The sequence below is a fragment of the Chelonia mydas genome, chromosome 10 (genome assembly GCF_015237465.2).
Source record: "Chelonia mydas isolate rCheMyd1 chromosome 10, rCheMyd1.pri.v2, whole genome shotgun sequence".
Classification (NCBI taxonomy): domain Eukaryota; kingdom Metazoa; phylum Chordata; order Testudines; family Cheloniidae; genus Chelonia; species Chelonia mydas.
In genome coordinates this window covers 56,629,802-56,651,163 of record NC_051250.2, presented here as the reverse complement: position 1 = coordinate 56,651,163, position 21,362 = coordinate 56,629,802, and the positions used below count along the sequence as shown (strand labels likewise).

The 21,362-nt window shown below is 40.8% G+C and overlaps 1 protein-coding gene across 1 annotated transcript in view; it reads left to right on the top strand.

Annotated features, from left to right (window-relative positions):
• Positions 1–21,362, top strand: part of CHRFAM7A (CHRNA7 (exons 5-10) and FAM7A (exons A-E) fusion) — a 97,473-nt gene that overhangs the window by 58,671 nt on the left and 17,440 nt on the right. The window contains exon 4 of the mRNA XM_007056391.4: positions 676–785. Within this exon, the coding sequence (XP_007056453.2) occupies positions 676–785 (110 nt within the window). The remainder of the gene's footprint in view (positions 1–675; positions 786–21,362) is intronic.

Genomic DNA, 21,362 nt, shown 5'->3' with positions numbered 1-21,362 from the left:
ACTAACCCTGAACTAAAAGCCTGGTCTTGACCATTGTTGCTTGCACTGGGCTGAGCAGCTATCTATGGGAGTTGTGTTCAGCACGTCTCAGGATAGGGCCCATAGTTTTCAAAACCACAGCAATTAACATTCTTTTTTGAGTGTGGAAAACATGGACTGAAACTCTTTCATAGCAGACATTCTTTTCTGTAGTATATTTGCATTGTTTCATTTAGAGGCTGGAAATTCAGTAGTGTAACCCTTATCAGAAGAGACTCTTGGCTGCTATACCCAAAGTGCCTCTGAATGGTTACATAATCCAGTCATTTTTAACAAAAGGAACTATCCAAGTTATGTCTCAGAAGAGAAATGTAATTGGAATTAGTATTAGTATTAAAAAAAATCTGTTCTATTCTAATTTTGTGCTCAAGACAGCACGAACAATAGAATACAAGCATATTGAACCTGCTTTTGTAGGCTGTTGCATGCAATCACTACAGCTAAACTAAAAATGGGATTTTTGTGCTTTGCATGTTATTTTCAAGGTGGCTAAAGTCATTCTTTCTAAACATTTCATTGTCTGAAGCTAAATAATACTTTTAAAATAAAAATAAACTTGTTTGGTTGGGGCTAGATAATCCCTAGAGAGAGGCAGTGAGTGGAAAAAAGTGACACTAACACATTTCTTTGTGTCAGTATTGGACAGATTACTATTTACAATGGAACATGTCGGACTACCCCGGAGTGAAGAATGTTCGTTTTCCTGATGGTCAGATTTGGAAGCCAGATATTCTTCTGTATAACAGGTAGGCACATCTTCATGAAAAGAAAGCGTAACTATTCCTTTAGAATGTCTAGGTGTTGGGTACTAACATTCAGTGTATGGAAAGCAACCATTATGGTATTTACAACAAGAAAGATGATGATGCAAGTGCTTATCAAAAAAACATAGTTTAAGTTTCAGATAAAGTGTGATTATTAGAAAACTAAACTTTACTTGCACTGTTTGATGATGTGAGGACAATTTTCCCCTGCTCCTGGCTGAAATGTCACTCTTTTTGAGGTAGAAGAGCTTGATTGCCTATAGGTCAGCTCTTACTCTTTGTCCGGCTATGCAGGAAGAAGGCCAGGAGACGCTGGATGTGCTTTAATTAGTCTGCAGCTTTATTCCTAAATGTCTGGGACTACCTGGCAGATAAAAGTGTGCAATGCAGGTATGCCACAGTCATTTACATATACCTGCCCCTTTACCCATCCTGGTCCCCAGCCAACCTGCTGCTGGGACCCCGCCAGGCCCCCCTAAATGAGGGCTAAGGGGAGGCTATGGAGGGTGGGAGGGGTTTGGCTCCCTCCCATACCACTCATAGGAGCCCCAATCTCCTCCTGTTTCCACTCCTTTAAAGAACACTTCCTCTAAATCCCTTACCAGTCCATTTCATCTGATTGTTGTGTTCCTTCCCTACGGAGTACCTGCACTTGACATCCTCTCCATGCCTACATAATGAGTTGCAACATCACAGCCTACCCCCGCCCCATTTCATGTTCACCCAAACTGAGCCTCCAACCTGCTGTAGGAAGGAAAAAAGCCCCCACGTCACTTTGGCCAATCTGGCATTGAGGAAAAAAGTCCTTCCCAGCCCACTGAGAGAGGACCAACTAGCATAATTCACACAGCAAATCATGACAGACCCCAGTATTTAACTAGTCCCAGGGGTGGGAAGGTGAGTGCTGTTCCACTTGGTCCTGGTAAAAGAGGGCTTTTCCTGCCCCAGTGTGGACCTAAATAGACCCCCCTCTTCTGGTCATCTGGTGGGGAGAGATCTCAGTGTCCCCACTCTGACCTGAGCTGAAGTTGCCACAGCAAATCACTGGCTTTCTAGCCCTCAAAGAGGCCACACACCTTTTCCTTATTCTCCTGTCCAATGCTGCTGTCTGTGCTCCCCCAAGCTATAGGAAATGTTAGCATACCATTTAAGGAACTGCTGCTGTCTTCTCTAAACAATTGACTCTAATTCTTTCAGGGCAGGCAGGTAGATAGCAGCAGAAATTACCAATTGCTAAATGAAGGGAGTTTGGGCGGCACTGATAAATCCTCGTCTTGCATCTTTATCTGCCAGCTTCATTTGTGGAATTTGGTTAATAGCAAAGATGGTACATTACTACTCAGTTTGTGTGTTTAAAGTATATTCTGTGCTGAAGAAATGGGCTGAAAAATGATGCAGCAGCAAAATTAGTACAAGGGTAATTTTGTATGAACTCTTGTGAAAACTATGAAACTTAAAAAAAAATTACATAAAATATTTCCAGCGAATCACTTACTCAGTTAATTTTTAGATGGGTTCACCCTAAGGCCATAATGAAACTTTCAAAGCAGCCTTAACTATGGAATCCCTTTATTTTATGGTGTTCTGGTAGTAAGTCTGAGTTGAGTACACGTGCTAGTACATTCAGGACTTCATACCAGGAGTGTCACCTATTGATAAATACACTGCAAAACCAAAAGCCATCTAAACTTATTTAATAATAAAGATGCCATATCCTATTCTCATTCATCCATCAAGTAGAAGTCTCATTAACTTTAATAGGAGTTTTGTGTGAAAATTGGGTGTAGAATAACGTCTTTAATCTTCAATATTTTGTTAAGACAAGATTCATAGTCCATTGATAAATACTTGGTGCTGCCACTTTGATTACTAAAAATACTTGATGGAGTAGGAGATGAAATGTGGGTTTGTTTTGCGCATGAAATGTAATTTGGTGAGTAGGCATCACCACAGTGTAACAAACCCCAAAGTATTCTATTAGCATTTGTTCTGACAGTGCTGAGTGTATCTAGCCTTTGGCAGCGTGTAGTCAGTTTTTCTGCAGGTTTCAGAATCAGTAAGAACTGCCTGTTAAAGCATGTCATTTATTTGAACGGCAAGACTTTTCTTCACCATAAGACATTAGTCTGAGATACTCTTTCAATAATGTATATATTATGCGTGGATTCATGATGTACATCTAAGAGAAGCTTTGAGAAATATAAAGACTGTTTGGTATTGCAGAAATAAATCTATTTGGATATATTCTGTCCTGATTATACCTTCTGCAACCCCAATGTAATCCACAGGATTGCATGGGTTACTCACGGGGCAGAATTTAGCCCTGTAGGGCCCAATGCTACTCTTTTGAATTCAAATTTCTCTTCAGTGTTATGAAAATAAATTATTTCACTTCACTAATATTAACACCTTTCAGAATTACCTTGATTACACTAATTGCCTCATACAGTCCAAGGCTCTACAATACTGTAAAAATGAGACCATCTGTCTTTACATTGCAGTTGCCCAATAACTTTTCTTCTGTTGTCTTCAGACAACATAGTGTGCAGTCTTCCTGGAGGAGCAGGATTGATTACCAATAAGCCCTGTGGCTGAGGGTCACAGTGGTATTGAACAGATGTATGTGAACTGATTCATTGTGCTTCTAGTTCCAGTTTTACATAGCATTTTAAAAAATATGTATTTAGCTAATTTATTATTAAGAAAAGCCAGGCGTGGGGGAATGGGTCTCACGCCAGAGCTGGAGACAGGAGAGGATATGTGTGTAAGGAGATAGATGAATGGGGATATGAACCATATCAGGAGACGTGAGAGCAGATTCCAACAGTAATTTCAGTGCTACTGTCACCAAAGTTCTATCAGGAGCTCAGATATGTTACTTTTACAGCAAAGTTGACTGAGTTTTAAACAGATTTTTTTAAAAGCTTCTACTCAAAATGTATAAAGTGGAAAAGAGAGCCTTCAGCTAGCAAAATCTACTTTGTTGTGTATTTGTATTGTCACGGATCTTGATGGCTTTTGGATTTAGTAGAATTTGCTATTTGAGCATCTTTCATGCTAATGTTGGATCAACATCATGTATGATATATTGTAGGTTTCTGTTATGAAACAAAAGGAGCTTTATTGTAGTTCCTTTGTGAGATAAGTGTGCTCTCCATCCTTTTGTCTAAATCCAACAAGTCAGATTCTGCCCTTACTTATACTCATACAGCAGCCTCTTTGTACAGCTTTTGTCTCATTCCTTTTTAAGAAAAAATTCCATAAACAAGCTGGGAGCAGACTTTGGCACCAAATTGAGTCTGTAATACATGCATATGTGCACCCCAACTACAATCATCACAAATACCTGTTTGTATACAGTCACTTATTTTGTATGTGCAGATTTTGTGTGCGCAACTCAGATGGCCATATTTGAAAATTTATCTCCAAAAATTCAATTTGATACTCAGAGTAACTATTACAGAATAGCAGAATTACAATTTCCAATAATGGTGTGTTTGTTTGTGTCTGTGTGTGTGTCTGTGTGTGTGTAATATAATCAGTACCATATGTTATCAGCTAGTTCTCTTATACCAATACAGACATAAATGTCACATGACCATAAAATCATAAATAGGTATAATACACAGTTTTTTAAATAAAAACGAGAAGTCCGATGGGACCTTAAAGACTAACAGATTTATTTGGGCTTAAGCTTTTGTGGGTAAAAAACCCACTTCTTCAAATGCAACTTCATGGCACTTCTTCAGATGTGCCATGTTACAAAGTACCCATCCATACTGATTTTTGTGTTAAACATTTCTTCGCTGGATCAGTTTGCCTCCCTGTTGAAATGAATAGGATAAAAAGTTTTCATGGAAGTTGCAGGACTGATATTTGCCATAAAGGATGGGTGAGAGCATGAGGAAAAACAGCTTCAATTATTTAAAAACCTCCATCTGTAGACACTGAACATCTTTAATTTAGTGCCTCCGACCAGAGCATTCCTCTTTGTGTCAAAATCTGCTGAATGCTAACAAAAATGACCAATGCATTGTCAATATTGTTTTCTGCAGGGCAAAATAATTAAAGAACCTATCAAACAAAACTTACCTTAAAACCTCTCTCCTCCTGTTTTGGTGATGAATAACTATAGCATTTTCAGTCTATATATTCATTTCACTTGTGCTGATGATGAAATTGCATATATGTACATGTGCATCTCCATGTGTCTTGTAGAATCAGATACATCACCTGCATATTCAAGGACCGTAACTGATTGTACAGCAGTGTTTGCCAGCATACAGTATCTGAGAACAGGATTAAGCCAAAGGCTTGCTTAAATATTGCCAGGTTGTTGACATTTGTTTTCACTCCCCTGGTTACCAATGTTGCTCATCTGAAGTAACACTGTTCTCATTTCACTCTCAGCTGTGGTCTTTGCACACTTTGCAAATACATTCTGCAACTTTTAATGGGAAAATAACAAGTATTCAGATTAAATATGTATGCTGTATACTCATATTTTTTCCTGCATGGTACCTCAGAACAAAGGACATGGGGCTAGAGTTTCAAAATTTTTGCCTTGAATAGCACAAAAACTAGAAATGGAATGAGGAAAGCACTCAAGCATGTACTTAAGTGCATCTCTGTTCAGAACAGCTTGCGTCACTGTAAGCCCATGCTTAAGTGTTGAACTGACTAGGATTGCCTCCCTGAATTGGAGCCTAACTGATGAGTTTGAAAGAGTGAAATTAAATCAAATGAAACATAAAAATGCTTGACAATGTGGGACCGATTGCAGGCACAAGCATTCTCCCCTCCCTCCACCCCGCTTTGCAACAAGAATCAGCAACTGGGAAGCGGGAGGCAGGGGGCTCTGTGCCATTAGAGCCGCAACCATGTGTACTGGATGCTGAAAGTGTGGAATAAGAGCAAGACCATAGCCGAGTCCTTCTCTTCAGCGGCTAGCAGAGCAGAGTAGATAGCATGCTGCACCTCTCCAAGGATAGTATAGCTCCTGCACTGCTGTGAACTGCCTGGGAGACCACACAAAGGATACAGCCTGGGGATTTTGGCTACAGAGCGTCCATCTGACACAACAAGGGACACCTCGATTTAATCATGGATTTCTACATAAAAGTGCATTCTTGTTGGTTGTTATAACCTTAATACATATTCTTCACAACTCAGAGATAGATGTAGGTTTCATTTTTAGAAGGTACACACTATACATTTTTAAAGCGATTTATTTTGAAAAAGTTTCAGATCAGTTTTACAGCTATATCAGAAAATGAATGATTGTTTAGTTATTTCATTTACCAGACGTAATTGAAGCAGATATTTCTGAAGTCATTGGGAGGTGAACTATCTCCAATTCAGCAGGTTAATCATTAATATTTGGAGGATTTTCTTGCCATGCTGTATTAGGAGGAGAACATCACCAGACAGACATTTAAATTGTTTTATTTAACTAAAACAACAATGTAATGGATTCTGGATTTTTTTCTTCAACAGCAAACATAGAATATTTTAACAAAACAAGCATATGAATTTTTGAATTTAGTTAAATACTCAAATTTTTTAAAATCAGGTTTGTTTTTGTTAAAATTGTTTTTAACTAAAATAGTTAAATATATATATATATATATATATATAAACCCCAAAATTTAAACCGACTATGTCAGCCAGGTCAACATGAGAAACTTATAATACTGGCTTCTGCAGCTAACTCAGTCGTCTTCACCTTCATTTTCCTGTTTGTTCATAATCTGGAAAATAAAAACCAGCTTTCCTGCTTTTTCAGGTCTCAAACGATTTCTCAATTTGGAATGAATTAGTTCAAAGGAAGAAAATATTCTTTGCAGCTAACTCAGTCGTCTTCACCTTCATTTTCCTGTTTGTTCATAATCTGGAAAACAAAAACCAGCTTTCCTGCTTTTTCAGGTCCCAAACGATTTCTCAATTTGGAATGAATTAGTCCAAAGGAAGAAAATATTCTTTCTACACCAGCAGAAGAAGCTACTGCTGTTAAAAGTGAGATTATCACTTCAACAGTCTCTGAATCCAAGTGCTTAAGTGACTTCCACCAGTTCACTGGTGTGACTTTCTTTAAAACATCATCAGCAAACATATATTTCTTGAATGGCTCACCATTAGCTCTGAAGTTTATTATAGTTGGCATTATGGAGGGAAGATTGCTGGATGTCCATGTCATAGCCAACTCCTCTTCTTCAGCTGTTAAGGTTTGATCCTAGTACTGAGAATATTTGCAAGAAAATGAGCTGGAGATAGTGCTTGCCCCATTTGTTTTTTTAATGCTTGTAATTGAACTCTGTCATTGCACATTTCTCTTTTTAAGATCTCACTCAGTTCCTTCCATATTTCAACAGCATCAGCAATAAAACAGCTATTTCCCTGCATTTTGTTCAAGGCTACAGAAATAGGTGTCAGGGTACTCAGCATGTGTTCAACCTTTCTCTTAAGCCCAGTGTTGAGAACTTTGGCTGTGACAGGGCCATCTATTTTTTCACGATTTGGTTCACAAACTGTCATCAGATTAGGCCAGTTCTTGATACAGTGCTCAAAACAGTCCACTACTGAGTTCCATCGCACGTCTTGTGGGAGAGTTCGCTTAGTTCCTCCCACTTTTTTCAGAGCAGCTGCTGCAAAGTGGTTGTTATGGAACTATTTTGCAATTTCAACATTAGCCTTTATTTCTGGAACACTGAAGTCTTTCTGGAGTCTAGGAGGCGCATCAAATGAGCACTGCAACCGTATGTTATTAGCTTGGGACTCTCTTCTAAATAATTTCTTCTCATCTTGGATACATTTGCAGCATTGTCTGTGACCAAGCTGCATGCCAGACATTTGAATTTTTTTTCACAGTTTGTTATAGCTTTTACTGCTACTTCTTGTAAGTATTCTGCTGTGTGTGTATTTCCTGATGTATCAATTGTTTCTGTAAAGAAGACATTCCTTTCTTTTGTTGTCACGCAAGCACATACAACAGGATCGTTGTGGACATTGCTCCACCCATCAAGACTCAGGTTAACAATTTTACCCTCTAGACCTTTTGCACACTGCTCAATTTCTCCTTCATACGCTTTATCCAGCAATTTGCCTGCGACATCTGCTCTGTTGGGTGGACTGTATCCTGATCTTAATGACTGAAGAGTATTAATGAAGTGTGGGTTCTCAATCATATGGAAAGGAGAGTTTGTTGCATAAACAAACTGGACAATTTTTTCATCAATTACCTCTTTTTCTAATCTGCTGGTTCTTATCACAAATTTATCTGTGGTTGTTTCTGGATGATGGAGTTTTTTTTTTCTTTTTGCTACAGGTGATATACTGTGGCTATGTGACATATATGATGTGACTGAAACGCTATCATTGGCAGATAACTCTGAAACTATAGAAAATGACGGTGCTCTTCAAGGTGGATAGTCTTCAGAATCCTGTATGTTGAGGATGGAGTCTCAAAATAAGTCAATGCAGTTATTTAATTATTATTACCATACTGCTCATTTAGTATTACTCATTGCATTCATTGACACTCAGTACTACTTTAAAGATGAAATTGTAAAAGGAAGATCTGCCTATTTCAGCTCTTTATTTTTTTTATCACAACTGCATCTAAAATGATAGTACCATAGAGTAACAACTATATTTTTTGTTCAAACATGAAAATTCAAGAATAGTCCGGAAGGAAGACAGGCAGTCCTTAAGCGAGAAGTATGAAATAAAAAAGTTTACCAACCTGAAGATCCTGCATGTTCAGACATGTTCCTTTCATCATCTTCAATGCAGCTTCCTCCTGAGAAGGGACACTTCTCATGATGTTGTTTCATTCGGGCAACCAGGCCTTGCATTTCTTTGTTGCACTGTTTGCATTTTGCACGCATGCCTGTCTTACCCACAGGTAGAGGAACTTCATTAAAATATTCCCAAACTGGGTCTTTTTTACAGCCTGCTACCATTATAGGTTTTCCCTTCTAGTGAGAGAATGGTATGGTAGATCTCAAATCAATGAAGGCTACACGCAGAAAGACCTCAAGACTTCTGGAATATGCTGCTCAGTTTCACTTTTGTTTCCACTACCTGTCCCTCCCTTCTCACATTTATTTCCAGACTTCTTCTCCTTGTGCAGATCTATTCCACCCCCAAAAATCTTCTATTAATTGAACTTTTTGAAACTTTGCACTTTTAGAGAGAGGTAAGGAATTGACTCTGTGTACACAAATTTGCAGAGGAACAATAGGGTTGAGGTCTGTTATTTCTCACCTCTATTATTTATTTATTTATTTATTTTATTTTAAAACATTTTTGCTGTTAACAAGCATGTTACCTCTGGAGACACAAATCCACAGGATGGTATCATCTAGACTGAGCACTGAGTCCCATTGGGTAGATAGAAAGATTAATCTAAATAATCTATACAGAAGCCCCTGGAACCCCATAAGATTGGGTCCCTAATCCATGAACTATTGGAACTCATTTACAAAACTTTTCTTAAACATTACATGAATATGTTGTCTCATACAATAGAATTAGAATTATAACCCCTGTTCCATGATGAGATATCTTTGAGCTATAATGTATCTTAATTAAAGCTATTTTTAGATGGGTTTTTTTTCTTCAAAAAACATTTTATCAAAAAAATCCGAATTAAATAAAAAAAATCTGATTTTTAAATTTTTTTTAAAAAAAAATCATTGACTTTAAGGAACCCTGGGTGTGTGTATTATAGTTGAGTTGTGTCATAACATCTGTTTAAAGGTTGACCTTTTAAAATCCTCTAACATTGACATGATTAGTCGTATTCCTTTAAAATATGGTGTGCCTCAGTGGGGTGCAGGATAGGGTTGGTGATCCAAATCTGGGGTCATTTGAGCTAGGTGTTGCAGAGATCCAAGACCCCCCCACCATTTTCTCCAAAACAATCATTTTCCAAAAAGTTTTTAGGTGTTTTTTTTGTTGCTGTTGTTTTTTTTGCGAAGACCTAGCGATCACCATTGAATCAATGTGGTCAAAATGGTCTTAATCTGTTGACTTTTACCCAAGGGAGTGCATGGCACCCACTAAATCAGGGGTGGCCAAACTTTTTGGCCTGAGGGCCATATTGGGGTTCCAAAACTGTATGAAGGGCCAGGTAGGGAAGGCTATGTCTCCCCAAACAGCCTGGCCCCCACCCCTTATCTGCCCCCTCACACTTCCACTTCCTGCCCCGCATGCCCCCCTCAGAACCCCAACCCATCCAACCCCCCTGCACCTTGTCCCCTGACTGCTCCCTCCCAGGAACCCTTGCCCCTAACTGTCTCCCCAGGACCCCCCCTTTAACTCCTCCCCGGTCTCTGATTGCCCCAACCCCTATCCACCCCCCACCCTGCTCCCTGATAGGTACCCCGGGACTCCCATGCCTATCCAACCCCCCCGTTCTCCGTCCCCTGACTGCCTCCGCCCCCAGATCCTCCGCACCATCCAACCGCCCCCTGCTTCCTGTCCCCTGACTGCCCCCTGGAACCCCCTGCTCCTTATCCAACCCCCCCTGCTCCCCGCCCCCTTACCATGCCGCTCAGAGCAGCAGGATGGGCGGCTACACCGCTCGGCCGGAGGCAGCCATGCTGCTGTGCTGCCGGGTAGGAGCTCGCAGACCCACCACTCAGAGTGCTGGCGGCATGGCGAGCTGCAGCTGTGGGGGAGGGGGCGGGGGCTTGCCTTCCCAGCCAGGAGCTCAAGGGCTGGGCAGGACGGTCCCGTAGGCCAGATGTGGCCCGCGGGCCATAGTTTGCCCAACTCTGCACTAAATCTTTGAGGGACCCAACCTGAGAACAGTATTTAACAACATGTTCTTTGCGTAGATATGTAGTGTGGAATTATTACATTCCATATGCACCAACAAAGAAAAAAAGTGAGAGGGTTTCTATGCAGTCACTTTTTGCTTAGCTGGGCAGTTAGAGGAAATATACTGACACCATTGTCCCAGTGAACACACAAACCCTGATATTTGTAGTTCAAACCTTTGTGCTCCTGTGCAATAACAATTTAATAACTCATGTTTCTTGCTGCAGGTTGTCTCGTTATAATGTGCATTTAATTTACGAGGAGGTTTACTGAGAACACAGCAGAATAGTCACCAACTGCTCTAATCAACATTTTTGTTCTATTGGGGGCAGAGGAGTTGGAGACAGTGATCTGTGTGTGTTGGAGGGTGGGAATGGGGAAACAGGGGTAGGGTTGCGGTGATGGAGGTAGTGGGAAATGAGAACAGGTGGTAAGCAGGCCTTTGATTGGTTGTTTGAGAAAATCTGTATTTTGGCTACCACTTAATCTGGGAGCAGATTAACATGGTTTTTCCAAAGAGAGACAGCATGGAGATTTGGAACTGACAGCACAGGTCCTTGACCCAGAGGGAAAAGAAATATGGGTGCTGTCAGGGTTGCCAGTGTGTGGATTCTGGACAACTCCTGGACCACAAGGTTGCAGAAGCAAGCAAGGAGTACACCATGACATGGGGATTGTTGACTACAGGCTGACTGGTTGAAAAGAAGTGGGCTGCATTGGCCATAGTTGTTTTGCCTAGTTGGTAGCATCTAACTTGTGCCTTAAGAGGTTGTGGTATACAGGACATTGTGGTGATTCACTTGGGAGGAAATGATCTGGGCCTTATTCCTGATGTGCTCCTCATACAATATATGAGAGCAGATTTGGACTACATCAGGACTGTGTCCAGGTGCTGTGAGAGTTTTTGCTGATTTGGCTGAATAATTGCTACAGTGACAACATGAAAACTATTAATTACTGTTGGAAAAACATTAACTGGGAAAATGGAAGGTTAATGGCTGACCAAAAATGTGTATTGTATGCCATAGAAACATTACAAGCTCTGACACTACACTGGTTTTCAGAGATGGGGAATGTCTGTTGGACAGAGGCCAGAGATCTTTCTTTCAAACATAAGACTGTTAGGATTTTGGAACAGAAACACTGTCTGTGATTTCTCTCACTGGCTGTGCCACGAACTACACCCTCCAACCGTTGTGAAACATGACCAGGAGCACCCATCTATTGTAACGTGGTTGTCCTTTGCTCCAGGCTCTGCCTGTCAGTTAGGTTATATGGTGGGAGAAATAACGGCAAATAACAGGGGACGGAGAACAGGGGGGTTGGATAGGCATGGGAGTCCTGGGGTACCTATCAGGGAGCGGGGGGTTGGGGTGGATATTGCCGTTTCTGTACCAGGGAGGGAGGACTTCAGGGAGATGTGATCCCTGCTGACAGTGGGGGGTGCTGGGTAAAGTATTGGGGAGGGGGCCAGGTTGAATGGGTGAACACATTGAATGGGTCAGAGGTGCGGCTAGGAAAGTGTGCCAAAGCAGGGCTGATGGGGTCCAGCTGACGTGCGTGGGTAGGAAGGTCCGGTTGTCTTGGTATGCAAATTGAGAGACATGATATGTACAGCTGCCTAAATTACTACTAACTCCTAGCAACAATAAAGCTTTTCCTGTTAAAAAAAAACTAGGAAATTCAATGGAAAAAAATACAGTGACACAGAGTTGAGGTTGCTTGGTGGCCTGTCATCCCCATGCAGAACTTTGAGTTGAGCAAAACTCAAACTTCTGAAAAACCAGGAAATGCACAGTTAAGGGTTGCCTAAGGACTTCAGTTGCTGAAATGAACAAGCTCTTCACCCTCTTTTACAATCTGTTTAGTGCTCCAAGGTGAGAGTTTGGATGCACCAGTGGAAGCTGGGGATGAGGCTGTTCTAAAAATTAGGGCCATATTTCTATTTCTTTCAATGAATTTTTATGCTGATCTCTCTTTTTACTTAACAGACAAAAACCTATATATCTTGTGTGACTCACAGTCCAAGGAACATTTCATATTAAAAAAAAAAAACACAATAGAAATAACAGTTATAGGAAGGCAGATAAATACTCAGCTACTGCAGATAGTTCATATAGTGACTTGAACTGTTAGTTACAGAAGATTCAGCAAACACTCTGTCTCATAACACAAGAACATGTTCCACTAAATTAAAAAGAAGCAATTTCAGAACTGATTAAGAAGGAAATACTTTTTCTTATAACACATAATTAGGACTCTCGGCCACAGGAAATTAAGACCAAGAATTTAGTGTGATTTTAATGTGATATCCAGCATTATTAAGATAAATAACATTTTTGGAAGGATGTTAAGACTCCTGCTTCAGGGTTTAAGCCAGTATTTCAGTATTAGTGATCAGGATGGGAACTATGTGAGGAGGCAGATTATCCCATATCTGCCATCGGGAGTGGGGTGCGGGCCGGGGGGGCAGGAGGGAGTGTGTCTTACACCAATACATCTGGTGTTGGCCACAATCAGAGACAGGATTCTGGACTAGCTGGACCTGGGGGCTGATCTGGGCTGGCAATTCCTATGTTCCTGAATATTTTTATTAAAAGTGTTTTAATGAGTAGCAGAATCTCACTTTAGTTTAAAGGCATCTTCTGGCCTCTTTAGCCCTCTTCCCATCCCACAGATACATCAAAAATTGCTGTAGCAAATTGGCAGCATGGGCTAGGCAATAAGACTAGATTTTGATCTTGGATACGCCATTGTAACTATGGAGGAACCTTGAGGAAGTCAATGGCATTGCTTAGTTATACCAATGTAAATACCAAAACCTGCCCCATTGACTACATACTTTTTTTTTTAAACAGGGGAGATGTCCAATCAGATCAACTGTAGTGTGGCTATCCTGGGCCAAATTCTAGCCTTAGTAGTGTTCCTGCAGTCCCACTGAAATCAGTAGATCATAGGAGGTGTAACAAAGAGCAGAATTTAGCCTGTCATATCTTTTAAAATTATGGTTAATGCAGTCACACCTAAGATTATTGCTAAATTGCCTGTAGGGCCACATTATGGCTCTGGAGGGCCAAGGGGGTGTATAACGGGTGATATGGCGGGACAATGTCTGCTGGATGCTCAGTAGAGTAGCAGTTCAGCAACGTATGGCTTCCTCCGGCACTGGCTGGCTTTGCCTTAAGTGTGCTTTTGGGCTGGGCATAAGTGATACACAGGTTGGGATGGCCCTAGCCAATCCCGTTCCTAGTCCCCAGGTATACGCCCTCTAGGATATGCAATGCCATTTGGCACCACTAGCTAGCCACCCTTTCTACCAAAGCAGCCATATTAAAGCTTTGACAGATGGCTGCTCTTTAATCACGAATTTCCTGTCTTTTTCTGCAGTCTGCTGCAGGTGTAGGTGTATAATTCCCCAGCTCAGGGAAAGACAATATATCTGCTTTGTACATCTGTTTTCCTGGTTCTTATGTGCTAGATAAGAGGTTTTTCTATCATTCTTTGTCCATGGAGATGATATGACCCTTTTGTTTTTCTGATGGCTTCTAGTGATTTTTGTTTCCTGTCTTCACCATATGTTTTCTGATTAAACACACCCCTGCTGTGTGTAACAACCAGCTTTCCCTTCTCCCTTTCAGAAGCTGCATTGTTTGTTTCGTATACAGTAGTTGCATCCAATATGTCAGTTGCAGTTACATTGCCCTCTTGTCTACTTGATAATCATCTAGATGATTAATGTCATTGTCACAGGTGTTGTTGAATCACAATATTGTTATAGCAGCACATAGTGACAAGGCTTTACTGTCAACCACTTGAGTGCATCTCTCTAGGGCCCACATTGCTGCCCTGCTTACAGCATGCTTGAGTGCATTTGCATTCAGTATTAAATGAGTGAGGAAACTGAGGATGAAGTCTGCTAAAGAGTTCTCCATACCTAGCGTAATTGCTATCAGGATTAGGTGGCTGTTTCTAATTTAAGCAGTGTAATTAGTACTGCACTTGTCCACACATCAGCCTAAAACAAAAATCCTTGAAATGTTCCATTCACAAGATGGAGCATCATGTGACCCGAACAGGTGTTTTCACAACATTGATTTTGCTTAATATATCTTTTGCTGCAAATTAGTTTTTTCTTGAGTGTCTTTTCCAGTCCCTGATCCTCGTTACATTTTCTCTCATGCATGACAAGCAGTGAAATGGCAACTCAAAAAGTGGACAATTTGTTCATTCATGTCCAGACTACCAGTGACTAACATGTTTAAATGCATGCCTTAAAATCTGTACTTTTGGAAGAGGGTGTACTGATGTATACAATGAGGTATGACAATTATATCTAACATACTAATATATAGCTTTTTTTCTCTATTCAGTGATGCAAACTAAAGTTATTTTAAGTCTGATTTTGAAATGTTGCACATAATTTTTGATACCTCTACTTCGTTGTCCCATGCTGGGCATGGAAAATGGTTATTTACAGAGATGCTGAGCTCTCGCAAAACCAACAGCACTCAATGGGCAAGGCGGGTGCTAGCAACTCCTGAAAATCAGTATCTCGGTATCTGGGCACCCAAAATTAGAGGCCACTTTTGAAAAATGTTGATATACTTGATAGTACTGGTGAATACTTACACTGTTTATGATAACAATATGTACCACTAACTCATATAACTGGAAGTTTAATGTGATGTCTGCATTACTTCTGAGAGTCATGCTTAATTCATGTTGTTTTTATAATCCTGGTACATTAACTTTTACACCACTTTTACTGAAAACTAATACTATTTGGTACATATGTTTATTACAAAAAATCCTACAGGCAGAAATTTAATTACCTGACTGAATTGACTATTTTTTAAAAATAATCCTTATTCTTGTGTAATTTTTCCATTGTAGATAGTGTAGAGTAATTGTCTTCTCACAACTGTCTCATATAATTGCATGGTATTTTGAAACAGGTACTTTCATTTCCTGTTGACTTACATATGGACTTGTAACTGTAACTGCAAATTTAAAGCCATAGATATTAGACTGCTTCTTCACTTTGATTTATGCTTATATTTAACCATTTCCCCAAGCCTTACTTATGTTCACTGGTAGCTGTATCCTAATGGAGGGAAGCTCACTGCAGCTACAGTAAACTTTACTATCAGCCCACTGTGCCTGTGTATATAATCTTTGCCAGTTTATTATTAACAGTAGCTGCAAGCCTTCATTTCTCTTTAAAACTTCTACAGCAGAACCCCAGAGTTATGAATACCTTGGGAATGGAGGGTGTTCATAACTCTGAAATGTTCGTAAGTCTGAACAAAAACGGTATAGCTGTTCTTTCACAAGTATACAACTGAATTTGGGGAGGGATAGCTCAGTGGTTTGAGCATTGGCCTGCTAAACCCAGGGTTGTGAGTTCAATCCTTGAGGGGGTCATTTGGGATCGGGGCAAAAATTGGGGATTGGTCCTGCTTTGAGAAGGGGGTTGGATAATCTATGCATAGTGACCTAATACAGCTTTTAAACTTTACTATGCAGGAGAAAAATGCTGCTCTCCTTTAATTTTTTAGTAGTTTTACATTTAACGCAGTACTGTATTTGCCCTTTTTTGGGTCTCTGCTGTGTGATTGTGTACTTCTGGTTCCAAATGAGGTGTATGGTTGACAGAAGTTATGTTAAAATGATTTACCTGCTGTATAAAGTACAGTTTATTTCAGCTGCTATATAGTACCTTAACTATTGATAGGTTTCAGAGTAGCCGCCGTGTTAGGCTGTATCCGCAAAAAGAACAGGAGTACTTGTGGCACCTTAGAGACTAACAAATTTATTAGAGCATAAACTTTTGTGGGAGTGGCTGGGTCATTACACATATTGAATCTATTTCCCCATGTTAATGTCCTCATACCCTCTTGTCAACTGTCTAAATGGGCCATCTTGATTATCACTACAAAAGTTTTTTTTCTCCTGCTGATAATATCTCATCTTAATTAATTAGCCTCTTGCAATTTGTATGGCAACTTCCACCTTCTCTGTATGTGTGTGTATCTATCTATCTATCTATCTATCTTCTTACTATATGTTCCATTCTATGCGTCCGATGAAGTGAGCTGTAGCCCACAAAAGCTTATGCTCTAATAAATTTGTTAGTCTCTAAGGTGCCACAAGTACTTCTGTTCTTTTAACTATTGATGGTCTCTAGGTTGTAAGTAGATACATGAACTGTGGCCAGTCCTGAAGATGGTACCTAAACACCTAGAGCCCATTTCAGTAGTTCCCTTTCAGCACAATGTTCATTGCCATCAGTGAGAATTTTGCCTGGACTGATGCAGTGGGGGTTAGAGTAGAATGTTTTGTTGCCTTGCCTATTGTGACTCCCCCAGGGTACAATCTGGACTGTTGAACAGCTGTGCCCCCTTAATTTTTTAGCCTGGGGTGCTTTATACACTGCTTTGCTGTCAGAACATCCACTCCTGATTAAATACATGCACACCCTGACCAGGCACTCATGAATTACGGATAGGGCAACACCAGCAACTTCTTAGTCCCAGCCTTATTCCCCCAGAAATGTGCATCTTGTACTATCCAGCTCACTACTGAACACACACACACCCTGCTGGAGTGCAGGCAACAAGCAGTTGCTTGTGGATGTGCACTTTGGACCATATCAGTGATGAAATGTAAATTTCTTGTTTACCTCTTCCCCCTGCTGGAGACTGGACACTTAAGCAGCTGATAGTTTTTTTAACTCCTGGTTGGGGCCAGTGTGTCTTTGTCTGCGAAGAACTGGTTTGTGGGCATTACCCAGAGTCACAACCTATTTCAGTAATGATCATATAGAAGGAGCTTTTAAATTCACACATAGTGTTGCTACACGTTTCACCAGGCTAATTATATTCAGCAGATTATGACATTTCAAATGATACCTCCCAAGGCAGACTTTGTGCAAATTTATCATAGTACTGTATTGCAAAAATGGTGAACATGATGGTATAGACTATCACACCCATATTAGTGAGGTGTGCTTATTATTTTCCAGCTACAATGTTCTGACTTCATTGTTTTCATCATTCCATGTTAATTAAGTCTCATAACAGAATTTAGCTTTTTTTTACTCTGTGATAATTTTTTTTCTGTAGAATTTCACCATCTGCTTTCAGGGTACAAAAGACATTTTAATATGTAGTCAACTATGTGAGGGGCTAGGGGGAGAGAAAATCCAGATCACCTCAGTGGCACGCTATTGGCAGCTTCACCATGATTGCTACTGCAGACCTTGGTTCATGCACGTCTCCTTCATGGGTTTGAGTACAGCCCCATCTCCTCTTTTAGGAAACTGCCAACTTCCCCTCCTCCCCCAGTCTCTTTGGTATGGAGTCAAGCTCCCTTGCATGCACCAAAAGATTTGCTCCTTCAACATTACTCCAAGGATGGCCATCTGTGGGGCAGGCCTACCGTATGGAGTATGTGTTGCAGTCCCAATATGGAGGGGGTGAATGTAGTAATTACATTTGCATACTTACTTCCTTTTGCAATGATAAATAGCATAAAGTCCAACTCTGTGTCTGCTGTACAAATAGGAGACCTGTGTTTGAGCCATGGTAAATCTTGATTCCTGGTGTTCTATTTTAGCTGCACATACATGCAAACTAAAGCTACTTCGGAAAGTTCTCTTTAGTGGCTGCCAGTGAATGCAGCTGATAATTTACATAGCACCTTAAAAGTCAGTGACATGTGGGTATGCTCTTTAGCCATTTGCCTGCTGCCTAGGAGCCCATCACTGGAATGTGCACCACAGGTTTACCCTGCATTAAACGTATTAATTTTCTGAGTAGATGCCTCTGTGTCAGAACTGCCCTGGTGTTTAAGCCCAGAACACTTTCATCCTCAATTTATACCAATCACTATCTGCACCTCTTAAAAAACTGTCAGATTCTTCTGCACCCCTCTATGTGAACATATCATTATGTCCGTATCATGATGATACCCTGTTAAGAAGTTCTGAAGCTTCATTAGGAAAAACATGTTTTTAGGTAGCTAACGTATCTCAGTTTGAAGCGTTGCACTTCAAAAAGCAATTTAAAAATCTCGACTATGGGTAGAATTTTCAAATGTGCCTTAGTCCCATTTCTAAAGAGCAATAAGAGGTCTATATCCCACTGAGGATTTTCAGTCAGAATTCTGCACCCAAGTCTCTCTTGAAAATGCGACTAAGCACCTAAGTCACTTTGATGCTTTGGAAAATTTTATCCTATGCAAAATTCCCAGAAATCGGGGGAAGAGGGGCAGGCTAAGATCCTCGGGAATAACTGTAAAAAGAAAAGGAGTACTTGTGGTACAAGTACTCCTTTTCTTTTTGCGAATACAGACTAACATGGCTGCTACTCTGAAACCTGGGAATAACTGTGTGGTGCATGGCTCAGTCTCTGGGTCAGGAGAGGATTAGAATCTGTTCCAGTAAGTTAATATTCCTTTATGTACCTCAGTGTCTCCACTCATGTTACACAGTGTTATGTTTGTTTTTAACTCTAATTAGTTTGGGCCTTGGCCTGCACCCCTTACTGATGTCAGTGCATTTACTTGCATGAGTAAGTATTTAATGTCAGTAGTGTTATACCAGTAAAATAAAAACCAGCAGGATCTTATTTAAGGGGAAAAGGCAAAATCCCACATTTATTGTGAATACAGAAAGAATCATACTAAGCAGTTAGTTATAGCTATAACATTCCATTCAATTTCATATTTATTCATTCATACACACACAGGTTCTGCAAGGTTGTTATCATAGTTACCAGCCTTAGAGTTGTTCATGCCAAGCCACTGGCCAGGTGGCCTGGACATGAGGAGGGAGCAGGGCCTTGTCAGCTGCTCATCTGATGCTCCTGGAAGTTGTTTTGCAGAATCAGACCCCAAAGTTCTCACTTTCTAGAGTCCATTTTTATAGGAATTTCTTCCTATGCCAGTCTATGGGAATTGCTTCATCATGCTGTTGCTGAACCAATCAGCAGATGGCACATTCCTGATGGCTCCGTGCTGCCAGATGTTATCTTGTTCTTTGGTTCTCCCATCCTTGAGGCTGTTGGGTGGATTCCAGTCTGCTCTCTGGGGGTCCTCTCGTTGTTTCCACTTGAAGCCTTCTTTGGCCGATGGACACTGGATTCTTAGGCTGGCACCTCCCTGGTCATTCAGTTATTATCCACACCAAGTATCCATCCACATACATCCTCTATCTCTATTTTAGTCACAATTGTTAACAAAGCGAAATAAATACAACAAAAGGGCGGGGAGTCTCTGTGTGCTGTTTCTGTTGTTACAAAGTATTGCTTTGAGAACAGACTCTGTCTTAGGATGTACTAACACAATTAGCAGCTTGCACGTTTCACACAGAGAGGGAGAGAAACAGTACCAAAAACCAAGAGACCTCTTAATTAGTTATACCTTGGAATTTAAACTCTGGGGAATCAAACTCATTTGTGATTTTAATACAGAACTTCTTTAATATGATCGAACAGTAGGGGGTGCAGAACTGGGCCTTTTTTCTTTTAAAGTGAATGAGTTGCATCTTCTGCTTTCATTTCTCTGGAAACACATTCTCTAACCAATATCCATGAACATCACAGTTGCAAACTTTAGCTCTGTCGCTGTCTTCAGCCTTCACATTAATTTGTTTCAAAGACACTGACAAATACATTGTTTAATATGGTAAACTTTCTGTTCAGAACTTGAAACAATGTAACTATAGTTGATTAAATTACTCTTGCAGATCTCTTTTCTCTGTTTTGCAAATTATTCAGAATTATTTCTTTTAATATATTAATTACCGGCACTAAACAGTGGTTAGAGAATATCTACCTAGTAATCAAACACTTCTTGCCTTGTTCCATGACCACACTGAGTTACAGTATTCAAAAATATATCAATGCAATCATAGGCACTGACTTCTTCAACCCCCCCACTCCCTCCCTCCCGCATTCCACCCCCTTCCCCAAAGTCCCTGCCCCAACTCCATCCCCTCCCTGCCCTTATTCGACTCCTTCCCCAAATCCCAGCCCCCCCTCCCTCCCAGAGCTTGCTACAACTGTTTGGCAGCACAAGCACTGGGAGGAGGCAGGGGAGGAGGTGATAGGGCCGGGGGGGGGGCGGGGGGTGGGACCTTGGCTGCCAGTGAATGCAGAGCACCCACTAATTTTTCCCCGTGGGTGCTCCAGCCCCGGAGCACCCATGGAGTTGGTGCCTCTGAATGCAATGGCCAATCCTCATTGGAATATCTCACCTAAATTGCAGTACTGTACAAAATCAATGCTTCGATCTATGGTATATACAAAATAATTCTGTTTTGCCTTTTAAAAACAATGCATGCAATAAAGATAGCTTCTTAGCATTGCTTGGTGGGTCTGTGCTAGAAGGGCACACGGCTTCCTCTCATCCTCAGTTTCAATTATGGAGCATTTGCTGTTTTAGGCCACGTCTGCACTACCTGCCGGATTGGCGGGTAGTGATCTATCTATCAGGGATCGATTTATCGCGTCTAGTGTAGATGTGATAAATCGATCCCCAATTGCTCTGCCGTCGACTCCAGCACTCCACCACGGTAAGAGGCGGAAGCAGAGTCGATAGGGTTGTGGCGGCTGTCGATCCTGCGCCGCGAGGACACGAAGTAAGTGATTCTAAGTCGATCTAAGATACATCGACTTCAGCTACGCTATTCTCGTAGCTGAAGTTGCGTATCTTAGATCGACCCCTCCCCAC